This window comes from Xiphophorus couchianus, chromosome 12, assembly GCF_001444195.1.
Source record: "Xiphophorus couchianus chromosome 12, X_couchianus-1.0, whole genome shotgun sequence".
In the NCBI taxonomy this organism is placed as follows: domain Eukaryota; kingdom Metazoa; phylum Chordata; class Actinopteri; order Cyprinodontiformes; family Poeciliidae; genus Xiphophorus; species Xiphophorus couchianus.
This window is the reverse complement of record NC_040239.1, coordinates 623,693-637,893: the sequence shown is the minus strand read 5'-3', so window position 1 is coordinate 637,893 and position 14,201 is coordinate 623,693. Positions and strand designations below refer to the sequence as shown.

At 39.0% G+C, this 14,201-nt stretch overlaps 2 protein-coding genes across 2 annotated transcripts in view; both read left to right on the top strand.

Annotated features, from left to right (window-relative positions):
* Positions 1-1,664: 1,664 nt before the first annotated feature.
* On the top strand, positions 1,665-8,700 carry sdf2l1 (stromal cell-derived factor 2-like 1). Its single transcript, XM_028034991.1, has 3 exons — positions 1,665-1,901; positions 6,363-6,559; positions 8,046-8,700. Exons 1-3 carry the CDS (start codon positions 1,721-1,723, stop codon positions 8,322-8,324), a joined length of 657 nt encoding a protein of 218 aa, XP_027890792.1. The 5' UTR covers positions 1,665-1,720; the 3' UTR covers positions 8,325-8,700.
* A 2,236-nt stretch (positions 8,701-10,936) lies between these two features.
* The window catches only part of LOC114155192 (3-hydroxy-3-methylglutaryl-coenzyme A reductase), a 39,427-nt gene continuing 36,162 nt past the window's right edge, over positions 10,937-14,201 (top strand). The window contains exons 1-2 of the mRNA XM_028034975.1: positions 10,937-11,084; positions 11,575-11,751. Coding sequence (XP_027890776.1) covers positions 11,587-11,751 — 165 coding nt within the window. The 5' untranslated portion in view covers positions 10,937-11,084; positions 11,575-11,586. The remainder of the gene's footprint in view (positions 11,085-11,574; positions 11,752-14,201) is intronic.

Here is a 14,201-nt window from a genome sequence, read left to right as displayed (position 1 = left end):
CAGTCTCAGGGTGCTGGATTTGGGATGGAACCCTCCATGCATTGTTAGTAGTTTTCTAGTCTTAATATCCGTGGCTTTTATCTCCTCCTTTGGCCAGCTAATTATTCCAGCAGGGTATCTGATTACCGGCAGGGCATAGCTGTTTATCGCACGGATTTTGTTCTTGCCATTGAGCTGGCTTCTCAGGACTTGCCTTATTCGTTGGAGGTATTTAGCTGTGGCTCCTTTCCTTGTGACCTCATCGAGGTTGCCATTTGCTTGTGGTATACCTAGGTACTTGTAACTGTCCTCTATGTCTGCTATTGTTCCTTCTGGGAGTGAGACCCCTTCTGTGCGGATGACCTTCCCCCTCTTTGTGATCAGCCGACCACACTTCTCTAGTCCGAATGACATCCCAATGTCCGTGCTGTAAATCCTGGTGGTGTGGATCAGTGAGTCGATGTCTCGCTCACTCTTGGCATACAGCTTGATGTCATCCATGTAGAGAAGGTGACTGATGTTGGCCCCATTTTTGAGTCGGTATCCGTAGCCAGTCTTGTTGATAATTTGGCTGAGGGGGTTCAGGCCTATGCAGAACAGTAGCGGGGACAGAGCATCTCCTTGGTATATGCCACATTTGATGGACACTTGTGCAAGTGGTTTGCAGTTGGCTTCAAGGGTGGTTTTCCACAACTTCATCGAGTTTGCAATGAAGGCTCTCAGAGTCCTGTTGATGTTATACATCTCTAAGCATTCAATGATCCAAGTATGCGGCATTGAGTCATAGGCTTTCTTGTAATCAATCCAAGCCATGCACAGGTTGATGTGTCAGGTTTTGCAGTCTCGGGCAACTGTGCGGTCTACGAGGAGTTGGTGTTTGGCTCCTCTGCTATTTACACCGATACCTTTCTGTGCCGTGCTCATGTGTTTATCCATGTGTTTGCTTATCTTGGCCGCTATGATGCCTGACATGAGCTTCCATGTTGTGGAGAGGCAGGTTATTGGTCGGTAGTTGGGTGGGACTGGACCCTCTGATGGATCCTTCTGGATTAGGATTGTCCGCCCTTCAGTTAACCATTCAGGGTGAATATATTTATATATATATATATAATTTATACAAAACTTTTTTGTATAAATGCAAAGCTAAAAAAGGTGAACAACACGTTTCAGGGTGAGAATCACATAGTGAGCATTTTGTGTTAATATCCTTTTTGAATTGGAGCATGTAGTGAATAGCTGCACAGTATTTGTGTATAATTTTGTAAGACACCTCTCTAATTTTATTAGTTATTAAAAATTTATATGGAAACATCCAGACTTTTGTCCTATTTATATTTTTAATATTACGTGACAAGAATAAAATGACATACGGGGCAGTAACACTGTTTTTAAAACAGAACACAAATACCTTGATTTATATCTTTTTGTGGACGCAGTGAGAAACATATTTTACCTACAGGACAATCAGTAATTGAAGACGGGGGAGATAGTAATCCAGGAGACGTATAAGTGTGCTCTTAAAGAGTATTTTATTATAATTTGATATTATAATACACATGATTGTCCCTTCCGGCATGTCGTAAACATTCCGACGAAACATAAAGGTACACTGACCAATCACATGCTGACATTTATTTCCGTGTTTTGGGACTTGTCAGGTGTTGATTGGTTGTGGACTGAAGTAGTGCTCTTACGAGCAGAGGCTGAGCATACCGGGTGTGAGAGCGAGCGAGCTGCAAACATGGAGAGGTTGTGGTTGTTCCGGTGGCAGCTGCTGCTGTTGCCGCTGCTTCTGCTGCTGTTGTCTGACTGCAAGGGGAGAGAATCGGAGTTAAACTATGTGACTTGCGGCTCGCTTGTCAAACTGCTCAACACCCGACACAACGTCCGTCTACATTCACATGATGTCAAATACGGCTCAGGTAACTGCAGGCCCAATGTAAAATCAAAGTATTGACCAGTAAAGCTATGAAGATGTTGTTTTAACTTTGTAAAGCTAATTTATGTGTGTGAAAGCTTCTGGATCCCCTCAAAGGCTCTAGAGTCTAGAGCGCCTTACAGTTAATAGCTGAACAGTAACAGAGCTTCTCCTGCTCATGCCAGGGAAGATTAAATAACATGCTTCATTCTAAAATCTGTTAAAGCTGATTTTATGCAAGACTCAAAGAGATTTCTTAAAAATGTTCAGCTCTTCTTTTTTTAAATGCCCAGCCTTGTCAATATTGCATGGATGTGAAATCATCAGGTGAACTGGTTTTATACTTTACCACTACTGTGGTATAATTTTGTATTTGTGTTTGAATTTGTTTTCGCCTCCTGCCATCTTTAGTCGTTACCATGTAGTGCTGTTTATTTAGTTCTACAGGAATCAGTATAATTTCAGTTTAGATGGTTAGATAACCAACTGCTGTAGATGTAAGACTGCGTGTCTTACATCTACAGCCAATAGATGTTTTACAGGCCAGTTTTACAGATTCAATTGTATTTAATTTAATCTAAAACAAGGTTGTATTTAATGTTGTCCTCAGGGTGGCGCTGTTGCCTCACAAAACCTTTTTTGAAAGCTTTTTAAAAAAAACTTTATTGGGAAAAAAGTAATCAATACAGAACAGTTATATATATATATATATATATATATATATATATATATATATATATATATAGATAAAAATTCCCTTCTCACCCACCGCGGGTGGTCTCTCTCATCCTCTGAGCTCGGGTCCTCTACCAGAGGCCTGGGAGCTTGAGGGTTCTGCACAGTATCTTGGCTGTGCCAAGGACTGGACATTTCTGGACTGAGATGTCTGATGTTGTTCCTGGGATCTGTTGTAGCCATTGGTCCAGTTTGGGGGTGACTGCCCCGAGGGCCCCGATGACCACAGGCACCACTGTGGTCTTCACCTTCCAGGCCCTCTCCAGTTCCTCCCTGAGGCCCTGGTATTTCTCCAGTTTCTCGTGCTCCTTTTTCCTGATGTTGCAGTCGCTTGGTATTGCTACATCTACCACAACGGCTTTCCTCTGTTGTTTATCCACTACGACAATATCTGGTTGGTTCACCATTACCATTTTGTCTGTCTGGATCTGGAAGACCCACAGGATCTTAGCTCGGTCATTCTCCACCACCTTTGGTGGATATATGTGTGTGTGTGTGCGTGTATGTATGTATCAGGGATGGCTGGTATAAGTAGGCTAGTAGGGCTAAGCCCTCCCTGACATTTACAATAAAGTTGTTAAAATAAACAACTTAAAATTAAATACCTAAAAATAAATACATTTTAGAAATAATGTATCACATTTTGTTAAATTTTCAACAAACCTGGGGAAAATCCCGGGGTCTTTCCAGAGGGCTAACTTCTGACAGCCCCATTCAGCCTTACTGTCTGTCAGGGCTCAGAATGATTGACAGGCGTCTAGCCACACCCCCTCGGTTTGCGGCTCATTGGGTATTCTACCATTTGACCCTTCTGTGACACCAGTGGGCCATATATGCTTTTCTGTTAAGTTGAAAAATAATAATCGCAACTGCCAAACTTGTTCAGGAGCCAACTGATTGATAAGATCTATTTTATTAGATCTATTTTAATTTCTAGTTCTTGGATGCCCCACCCTTTTATGATACCGCCAACGGCAACATGAAGCCCATATCAAACATGCACATTCTGAAAAATGTTTTGTTGTCTCAAACCAACCATGTCTGAAGGTTCTTAGTTTTCCAGGTTTTTATGTTCAGGAAGGTTTATAGAAAGTCAGTTTGTTTTAAACGTTGGTTTAGAAATGTTCCTCTACATTCATATCCTGTGATGAGGCAGCACTATGTTATCATCCAGCCAGCGTAGACCGGTGTAATTCGTGCACGTGAAATTACGGGCTAGTAAACTAGATGTGCACAACGTTGGCTAAAGACCCAACACAAGAAAGTTGAAACTGTTCAACTCTTGTTGCTGTCAGCTGTCGTGGAAAAAGTATTTCGCTGTTCGTAGCTCCCCGTGTGTAACGTGCTGCTGTGAACTAGATAACCTTCTGCGGGAGAGAGGCTCTGATGTCAAAATAGATGCCGACGTCACCGTTGACAGTCCTATTTGTGAGAAAAAAAGACAAAGAAAAAAACAGCTGAGGCATCCTACCCTCAAACAACTTCCGCAAAAAGACCAGAATATAGTCATTTGCATATTCTAGGTGAACTAATTGTTGGCCCGCCCTCTAGCCTGTGAACGTTAGCCTCCAGCCGGTAAATATCCCACAATGTAACTGCACATTAAAAATTTATAGTACAGCTGTAAATTTCTGCACATGATCCAGCGGTCCAATCACGTCCCATATACTTTCCATACACATTTCAGATCACAGTAAAGAGCTGTATTTTCAAAACCCAGCCACCTTACTGTATTTTCATGCTGTAGTTTTTACAGCCATTTGTTACAATGTAAGGCATAAATGAAATAAGAGAATATCGATGGTGCTAAATTTGATTCAATGGTTCCAGCATAGATAAATTAAAAGATATTAAATTGTTTAACATTTAAATTTAAGATTTTAAGGAGCTGGCAAATTTACTTTGCAAAAGTTTAGAGAACAATCTTCATAGTTAGATTGTAGCTACAATCTGATGCTCTCAGTTTAATCTTTGAGTTTTAACTGTTCATAAATACATCTTAGTAAACTACAATTATCCCTGGCTGCTTTTAAACTTTGCCAATTAAACTAGGCTCCTCTCCCAGATTTCACTAAATCCATGGTGAAATACTGTTAGTGGTACTGATGTTCTTAACATCAAGAGGGGCCCCTAAGTCAAATTAGGCTCAAGGCCTAATTCAACATTGGAAAAGCCCTATATGATGAGCTAGACCCGCTGCACTGAGCATCTCTGCAGCTGATTGTAGATTTAATCTATGTGGCTTTAGAATCTCTTCTATTAAGAGTCTGTTGAGTTTTTAATGAGCGCCTTATCAGCTCTTTTAGAGCCAAAACTCATGTTTTGGTTGCCCAAGCTTCATGGGACAAGTTGTTCTGATCTCACGCGCCCGCACGGCAACTCTACCTGACTCCAAGTTGACAAAGCATTTGATATGCATTGTGTCAACGCAAAAAACAAACTAAAATAAAAATAAACCAGAGTGCTGCGCTAGTCACGAGGCGAGCTCGAAAGCTCCTCCACGGGTGACCACCATAACGTACCGTCTAAACGAGAACTCAAACTTTATCACCGCAAACAGAGTCAGCATGTTGAGACGTCAACGCACACGCCACATATAATGCTTTGTTCACAAAGACATATTCTCAGTGCATGTTCAACACGCACCTCTAAATGTGCAAGAGTGAACACCTGTAAACTCTGAGCGCAGCTCACATTTGCGGTTCATATTAAGCTGCACGAAGTGGGCAAACGCGGTGGATTTAAACTTGATTCTTACCTTTATGAATTCTACAAAGAAACATGGATCCTCACCCTGGACTTGTATAGTGTTTTAAATTGATTAAATTTAATCAGTTGATAAAATGTTTTGTATGCATGTTATTCACTTCTCTGATATGAGAAAGAATTATCACTGTCATGTATTAACTACAAAGAAAAGTTGTTCAGACAGTTACATGATTGTATTTTCAAAGTGGAAAATCTCAATAAAAATATTTTTGTAAAAAAGAAAATAAATTCTAATAGAATAAAATGAAATACCAGAAGTTTGGAGGAACTCAGAAAAAATTAAATTCCCATTATTGTTGAATAGCCGAGTTACTAGAACTATATTGTTGTTACACCACAATTTAAAACAGTTGAATTTATTTTTCTATTGGTTGCACCTTTTTTAAAAATCTTTTTGAATAGACAAAATTGCAATAATATACTTACAGTGAAGAAACGTGAGCCACCATTTTTTTGTATGCCAAAACAACTCATCCAGACCGCACACTCTAGGCAGAGTAATAACAATTGTATAAAATGCAAAATGCTCCTCAGTTGTTGTGCAATTCAATGAGATTCCAACGCATGACCACAAACAAAGTGATTCTTTGATCAGAAACATCCAGAAAGTTTGTCCTTTAGATCTATATGTCTGAATTTAGTGGACACTTTATCTGAGGTACGCAACCAGTAGAGGGACAGAAATGTTTTAGTTCTTCTCATGAAGTTCTTTCCTTAACTACCTGCCTGCCTGAGTCTGAAACAGAGACACAGAATAACAAAAATATTATTTAATGTACTACTAAATTGGACACATAAACAAAATCAATAGAATGATTAGCTTGTCACAATCAGCATGTGAATGGGTGAATGACTGCAGTGTGAAGATTTTTCATTTGAACAAGTTTGTTTTGCAAACACAAATGAAGGCATAAGCTTAAGTCTATTACTTACAGTATGATGTGTCTGTGTGCCTGTGTAGGTAGTGGACAGCAGTCTGTAACTGGAGTGGAAAGTGCTGACGATGCTAACAGTTACTGGCAGATCCGTGGGAAGCCAACACGTCCATGTCAGCGTGGGTCAGCCATCAAATGTGGTCAGCCCATCCGGATCACACACATGAAGACCAGCCGGAACCTTCACACACACCGCTTCAGCTCCCCTCTGTCTAATAACCAGGTCAAAGGTTTTCACAAACTTACTTTAGACTTTTCTTATTTCAGCAGTTTCTACTGAAACAATTCCAGTGTCGCAAGGCTTTCTTTCTTTGTTGTTCTAGTCTGCTAAGGACAAAATGTTTACCAGCACTTTATTAAACACACAATGCTAATACAGGTTGAGGTTCGTATCAGAAGACTGTGGTCCTGAAGGGATTGACATGGTCAGCAGGCTGTGATGTTGTTTTCCCCTCCTCTACCAGAATGAGTCACACTCTGACCCCACCAGCTGAATTGGGGTGTTTTGCACAACCTTTTTCCAGCCTGTCATTGTCTGCTTCTGGTGACTGTGTGAATTATAACCTCCGTTTTCTGCTCTTGGCTTTGTAGATGAGGCCATTGTGCCCTGTTACAGAAAAATGTTCAGATTTATTAATAATAAACTGAAGATGTGCAAAGCCCCACAACATTTCCTAGGCTAGCATAGGCCTCAGTTCTTCAGATATTAGTCCCACATAGGTGACACCTATGGGCTAGTCTGTGAATGCTAACTATAGGAGAACACATTGTGCAAATTTGAAATGTAATTCATTTCTCCAATTTTGTAATTACAGGATATTAAAACATGTGCAAAGTTGGGCAGAAAAACCTGTCACAACAATTTGCTTATTATTATGATGATTGTGACTACAAATTGTGCACAAATGACCAGCAGTGGACGGATCAGTCAACACTAGTGCACAGATCAGCATGCCTGAGCTTTCAATTTTTGAGACTTTCTTGCCACAAAATCTCACTTGGGATTCTGTAAAAAAAATTGACAATTTCTTTCGTACCGCAGATGAGCGTTCACGGCTGGTGAAAAGCTAGGTTATCTGAGCATTAGAATTGTACTGCTCCGTTCACAGCAAAAGAAAAACTTGTATATCTGAGCACTACCAGATTTATGGGAAATACCGTACTTTTGACTTGACCCAGCAGCTCAAAACAACCATATTAAAGACATGCGATTAAAATGACTGGATTCCAAAAATATTAACTTTGTAGGTTGCACTGCTGAAATACACTAATTTAAGCGAGAAGGTTTTTCTTTTTCTAGAAAAATAAAAACTCCCTGAAGACTAACAAGAGCAGCAGCAAAATATTATGGGGAAACATCCATCAGGGGCTTGTACTCATTGTGGAGAAATGGAAAGGGTTGAACATGTTTTGATTAAATGTAGAAAATATGCAAGAGAAAGAAAGGAAATGGAAACGGCAATGAGAATTTAAGTGACAATTGCCAATATATTAGGGAAGCCTCAATCATAATGTAGCACTTATAAAGCATTATAAAGTATTTAAAGGACACAAAGTTAGCTGACAGAGTTTGATATATTTAAACTCATTCTTTGATATTTAAAAGATAAAGGGACACAGTGCATTGCTACCATTTGTCAACATTATGACAACTAGATCACAAGGTCGAACAATTCTGTTGCCACCTTGAGTTGTCTTGCTTTTTATAGGAAGTCAGCGCCTTTGGAGAGAATGGAGAGGGTGACGATCTGGACGTGTGGACAGTCCAGTGTGATGGAATCTACTGGGACCGTGATGAGCCTGTGCGCTTCAAACACGTGGGCACAGACGTCTTCCTTGGCATCACAGGCGAGCAGTACGGCCACCCGATCCGTGGCCAGCGCGAGGTGCACGGCATGAGCACTCCCAACCAGCACAACTTGTGGCGCACCATGGAAGGCGTGTTCATTCAGCCCAGCCAGGATCCGCTCCGGCATGATGAACTCTGACATCTGACAAATAGATTTTGGACATGCTTTCTTCTGTTGTGGGGCTTTTGCAGCTCATCTGAGCCAAATGTTTTTGTGTGAGTGATGTAGAAAGGACTTTTTATGTGACAAGGTGGAACATGTTCATTTATTCTACACATGCTGTTAGTCCCACATGCAAACTTGAATTACCCATTCAACCTGCCATGAACGTTCTCTTTTCACTCCTTTGTTCTGTTAATGAACAGATACAGAATCGTTAGTTTAAATAGTGTGAGACTGTGTTTTGAATACAATCACTGTTTTTGTTGATTTGCTGCAATGCACTTAGGAAGGAAAAAAACATGATAAAAGTACTAATGTCATTTACACCCAGTAAAGCTCTCTGACAAACTTTGATGTGTTCTGTTAATAATGCTGCATGTCATGGGACATCTGACCACTAAAGCCCACTGGTGGTTATAATGCTAGCCATCTTGTTTTTACTGTCTTGATCTCTTGGTTGGGATTGCTGATCATTTGGTTGAGCTTTTAGAGTTTACTACATTTTGCAAAAGAATTTCTAATGCTTTTATATTATTGTTGAAAAATGTTTGAGATCCTTGCTGAATCCAGATTATTTGTTAGAACTAGGGGTTTTAACAAATAATCTGTTGTACACTTCCTATTGGCCATAGGAAGTGTACAATAGTTTAGTTGCTTGCTCAATCTCAGAGTCCACAGTAAGATCATCTCAGATTCCTTTGGGTTTTCCTCAAGCTTTTAAAAAGGATTGAAATAAGGATTGCTATTATGGAAGTATATTAATATCTGACCATGGACCATGCTGTCTTCTATACACAGATCAAAGCCTGATCAGATAAATACCTAGATGGACTTTAAGCCAAAAATCTCTACTGGATAAAGAATTTATGAAATATGTGGGGAAAGAAACAGACAACTACTTTAATGAGAACAAAGCGCAAACATCTGAAACGATGAGGTGGGAAGCCTTTAAAACCTTTTTAAGAGGACACATCATTAGTTCTACCTTGACTAAATCTAAAGAAAGAAGACTGAAAAGACTTGGAATCTAAAATTAGAATCTAAAGTACAAAAACAGTTGTTTAATAATAAAGTCCCTGGAGTAGAAAAGGAGCTGCTACTTTTAAAAGCTGAATCTAATAAATTAATGGCAGACAGAGCAGCCATACTCAGTTTGAGTATGGTCAAACTCAACCGAGCATTTTACAAACAGGGAGGGAAGTCGGGTAAAACTCTGACCTGGCAGATTAAACAGTTGGAACCAAGAGAAAGAATAACTTGCATTGTTAATGATAATGATGAAACCATAGCAGACCCTAGGGAAATAAATAAAGAGCTCGAAGTGTATTATACAAACCTGTATAAGTCTCAAATTAAATGTGGAGCCCTCAGAAAACATTCTTAGAAGAAAGTAATCGTTCCAACCATTTCCCAGGAATTTAGTGAACAGTTAGAGGCAGACCTAACAGAAGGAGAGTTGAATGCAGAGCTGGATGAGCTACATGAAGGCAGATAAAGCGCCAGACCTCCCAAAGTCAGGAAAATCCAGAGATGTGGAACAACACACAAAATCATTTCTGCCTGCAGCCATTAGACTTTACAATGTCCAAGACTGAGTAACTTAAATCTAATTTTCTCTGCACTCATTTATAGATTAACATATTTGGATGTGCTTGCTTATTATTTATTATTTATATTCAGTCATATTGAATTACTTACATCACTTTAAAAAAAATATACATAATTTATTTATTTTTTTATGGGAGGGGTGGCAACCCTAAACACTGACAATATTTACCTTCTTTCTTTCAGTCATTTTGGAAAGCTTTTCTTTGTCCCTCCAACATCTTTATTCCTCTCCCTCTTGCTTTCTGTTTTGTGCCCCGGAGAGCTTTTTTTTTCTTCTGCCACGCCATCTTACCTGTATACAGTATCGTGTCAAGTGTACTATGTATAAAGATTCAAATTTAAAAGAAAAAAAAAACACGCCTGAGCTCGTTCTTGCCCATGCGACCTGTGTGTGAGGGGAACGCGACAAGAGGGGAGATGAAGGAGCGCCTCATCTGTGCTGTTCCTCTGTTATTGATCATTTCATACATGCACAAACAGCTGTTAAATACATAAAATTTCAACTAGAAAAAAATTTCCCCCACATCGTTTTGGCGCCCCCTCTTGTGCAGCGCCCCTATGCGTTGCATACCCACTTTTTGCGCCACTATCCGGAGTGCAATGGTCCCATTTCCAAATATGGTATTGGTCTGTCATGTGGTCTGTCCCCGCCTCCTACTGTTTGCTGCAACGAGGTCCTTTCCCCTTAAAGTAAATGTTCTTCTCTTCTCTGTTTTAAGTAGCAGAACTCATCCACATAACTTCAAGTTATTGTTTTTTAAACAGTTTCTTTAGCTCTCAAAACTTATAGAATTGTTCCAAACAGAACATCGTAGTATATACGGACCACTATAGCAATTTTCCGTTAAAAGTACCCTGCTCCGTTCTTTAAAGTCTTGTTCCGTATGTCAAAGCAGTGGCGAGATCAGTCGTCTTTCATATGGCCATGCCCTGTTACCCCTGTTTCCTAGGAAACCAAGGCGTGGTTAACGCGTTCCTGAAACAGGTGACCAATATGATTGGCTAAAGTGTCGGATGATGTAGTAGCGTATCATCGTTCCATCGTTGTTGACTCCTAGTCCGAAAGCTGCTGAAGCTCTGCTGTACAGGCTCAGCGGGTGAGAGCAGTCCACCGCAGCAGGACCTAAGGTAAGAACCTCATTTCTTACCGTTTACTTCTAATTCCAATGTCAGTCATCATTCTGCCACAATACAAAAACTGCTGGCTCGCGCGAACACTGCATTAACTGCTGTTAATGAGATAAGCTGAAGGCATGAAGTTAGTGGCTACAGTGTACAGTCAATCTCTTCCGTTACATCATCATATTTAACAGCAGTATTTTATTAAAATTACTCATATTGCATAAACGTAATTTTTATATATATTTTAAAAATAGCAAAAAAAGTTGCAAAACCTTTTCATAAAATTGGCATCATAATGCATTTTCTTAAAAAAATTTAACCGATTTCTATGCTGAAAAGGACGCATCGGCAGGGATATTATTTTTTTAATGTATTTATATGGAGAAGTTGGATGAGAGCAAAATACTCATTCTAATTAATTATGTGCACTTTCTCTTTTCATCCTACAACATATTTGCAAATTTTCATCTCAATATTTTCCTGTTTTATTTCTTAGCTTTGTTGCACCATGCTAAGTCCTCTGTTTCGCGCCCACGGCCTCCTGGTGGCCTCACATCCATGGGAGGTGATTGTTGGCACAATCACCCTCACCATCTGCATGTTGTCCATGAACATGTTCACCGGCAACGATCAGATCTGCGGCTGGAATCTGGACTGCCCCAAAACAGAAGAGGTAACACAACCAACAATCCTTTCAAATGTGCTCACAAGGGCTGGGTAATATATCTCAAATAAGTTGTCACCACAGTGTCATGCCATTAATATTATATTAATATCAATAAATTTCTATTTTGAAAACAAATTTTGTTGGCTGTTACTTTTCAAGTGTCTAAAATTCATACAATGCATGCCAACAAAAAAAAATCAAGCTGTTGGAGCGAGTGGCCCTGCAGCAGATGGTCACACATGTCACAGGTGAAAATGTCCAAAATGCTAAGGGTCAAGGAGAGAGTTAGATATACAGTATATGGCAGATGACTGAGAGAAGAAAATCTGAATTTATTAACTTTGCAATATTAACAGTACCATCATTATTGCATGACTCCCTAATAATGCAGCCCTTGTTCTCATGTTATATTTAAGAACTGTAAAAGCTAGGAAGAATAAGGATACTGTACGGTATCTATGAATAGTATTCTCCTCTTGTTGCTTTTACAAGTCAATCATGATCATTAAGATTAGGTTTTTTTTCAAAGAAAAGTAATTTTAAAAAACTGTTTAGAGTCAATGTGAAAATTGATTTCTACAAAATACTGACAATTAAATGAAAATATCTAACATAAAATAGGTGATTCCAAAACCCCCTTCAAGTCAGTATTGAATGGGGTTTTCAATACTGACTTCTATACTGTATTGAAGTCAATGTACATTGACAATACTAAGTATTGTCAATGTACATTGACAGTGACAGTTCGTCAACGTACCTTTGGCTGCAATCGCAGCAGGGAGTCTGACTGGATCGGTCTCAACTAGACTGCACATCTGGACTCTGCAATTTTCCTCCATTATTTTTTTTAGCAAAACTGTTCCATGTTGCATGGGAATTGGCTCCTTTTGAAGTCTAATCACAATACTCTATCAGACTAAGTTCTGGACTATGACTGGGCCACTTCAGAACGTCTGATTTGCTGTCTTCAAATCATTTCTGTGAAGCTTTAGCTGGATGTTCCAGGTCGTTGTCTTGAAAACAAACATGCTTCAAAGCCATAGTTTTCTTGGAGTTGGAAACAAGTTAACCTCCAGAATTTGCCTATGTTTTGCTGCATTCATCTTACCTTCTATCTTCACAAGCCTTCCAGGGCTTGCTGCCAGGAAGCATCCCCACAGCATGATGCTGCCACCACAGTTCGTCAATGTCAATTTTATTTAAAAAGCATTTTAAAAACAGATATTAACTACACCAAAGTGCTGTACAGTATTCATAAAACTCAGACAAAACACATACGAATAAAACACAAATTAAAACAGACAAGGCAAGTAAATTACAATGTCAGGTCTTATGGAAAAGCTAAAGAATAAAAATAAGTTTTAAGGAGTGATTTAATAAAATGTTCCAGACTGTGGGCAGATCTAATGTTAAAAGGCAAGTTGTTCCACAGACTAGGAGCAGTGCCCGGTCTCCTCTTCTTTTCAGTCTGGTTCTGGAAATATGTAAGAGAAATTTATCATTTGATCAATGGGTTCTAGAAATGAAATGGTTATGAAGAAGGTCTTAAAGATAAGCTGGGGCTAAGCCATCTAAAGCGTTAAAAACCAATTAACGCTTTAGATCAATCAATCTGATAAACTGGCAGCCAATGAAGAGAAGCCAATACTGGTGTTATGTGCTCTCATTTCCAGGTTCCAGTTAAGAGTCTAGCTGTGGAATTTTGAATCATTTTTAGATGCTGTAAAAAAGATGTTAGAACTTGGAGGGGTTTTGTTTTTGGTTTTGCTTTTCATCTTATTTATCATTATGTTTTAGTTCATTTTAGTTTAGTCCTTCATGGTCATTTTAGTTTTATAATTTTGATGTAAATTATTTTGGGTAGTATTGTCTGGTTTCTTGTTTCAGTTCCCTTGTAGTGTTTCTAGTTATGTTTATTTCTTAGTTATTTTGTCACTCTAGGTTCAGTTATTCATATATGTCCGACTCTATGTATACCTTCCTTTAGTGGTCCTAGTTAGATTATTTCTTTATTACTTCTAGTTGTTCCTTATTTCAGCTCCTTTGCAGTGTGTCTAGTTTTCTTATCTAGCTACCTTGGGTTTAGTTCTGCTATGTCTGCATCCATGCCCATCTTCCTTTAGTAATCCTAGTTAAGTTATTTCTTAAGTCCTTCTAGCTTTCCCCCATAGTGTTTCTAGTTTTCTTATCTTGTCACTTTAGGTTTAGTTAGTCTTTTTGTCTGAATCTTTGTCAATCTTCCTTTAGTAACCCTAGTTAGGTTATTTTTTTGTTTGGTCCTTATAGTTACTCTAGCTCTTTGTTCCTTAGTTCTTATTATTGTTAGATCAGCCTTCTTTCTTTTATAGGTTTGTTTTTCTCTTCTAGTTTATCAGGTTTTCTTTAGTCGTAGTGTTTCTTTAGTATTAGAAGTATTTTCAGCTCCATGTTGTTTCCTCCCTTTTGTATTCCCCAGA

What these genes read in the sequence shown, in the direction of transcription:
- sdf2l1 (XM_028034991.1), top strand. Translation starts at nt 1,721, where the DNA reads ATGGAGAGGTTGTGGTTGTTCCGGTGGCAGCTGCTGCTGTTGCCGCTG. An exon ending in TGATGTCAAATACGGCTCAG is followed by an intron (nt 1,902 to 6,362) that starts GTAACTGCAGGC and finishes GTGCCTGTGTAG; the next exon opens with GTAGTGGACAGCAGTCTGTA. An exon ending in CCCCTCTGTCTAATAACCAG is followed by an intron (nt 6,560 to 8,045) that starts GTCAAAGGTTTT and finishes TGCTTTTTATAG; the next exon opens with GAAGTCAGCGCCTTTGGAGA.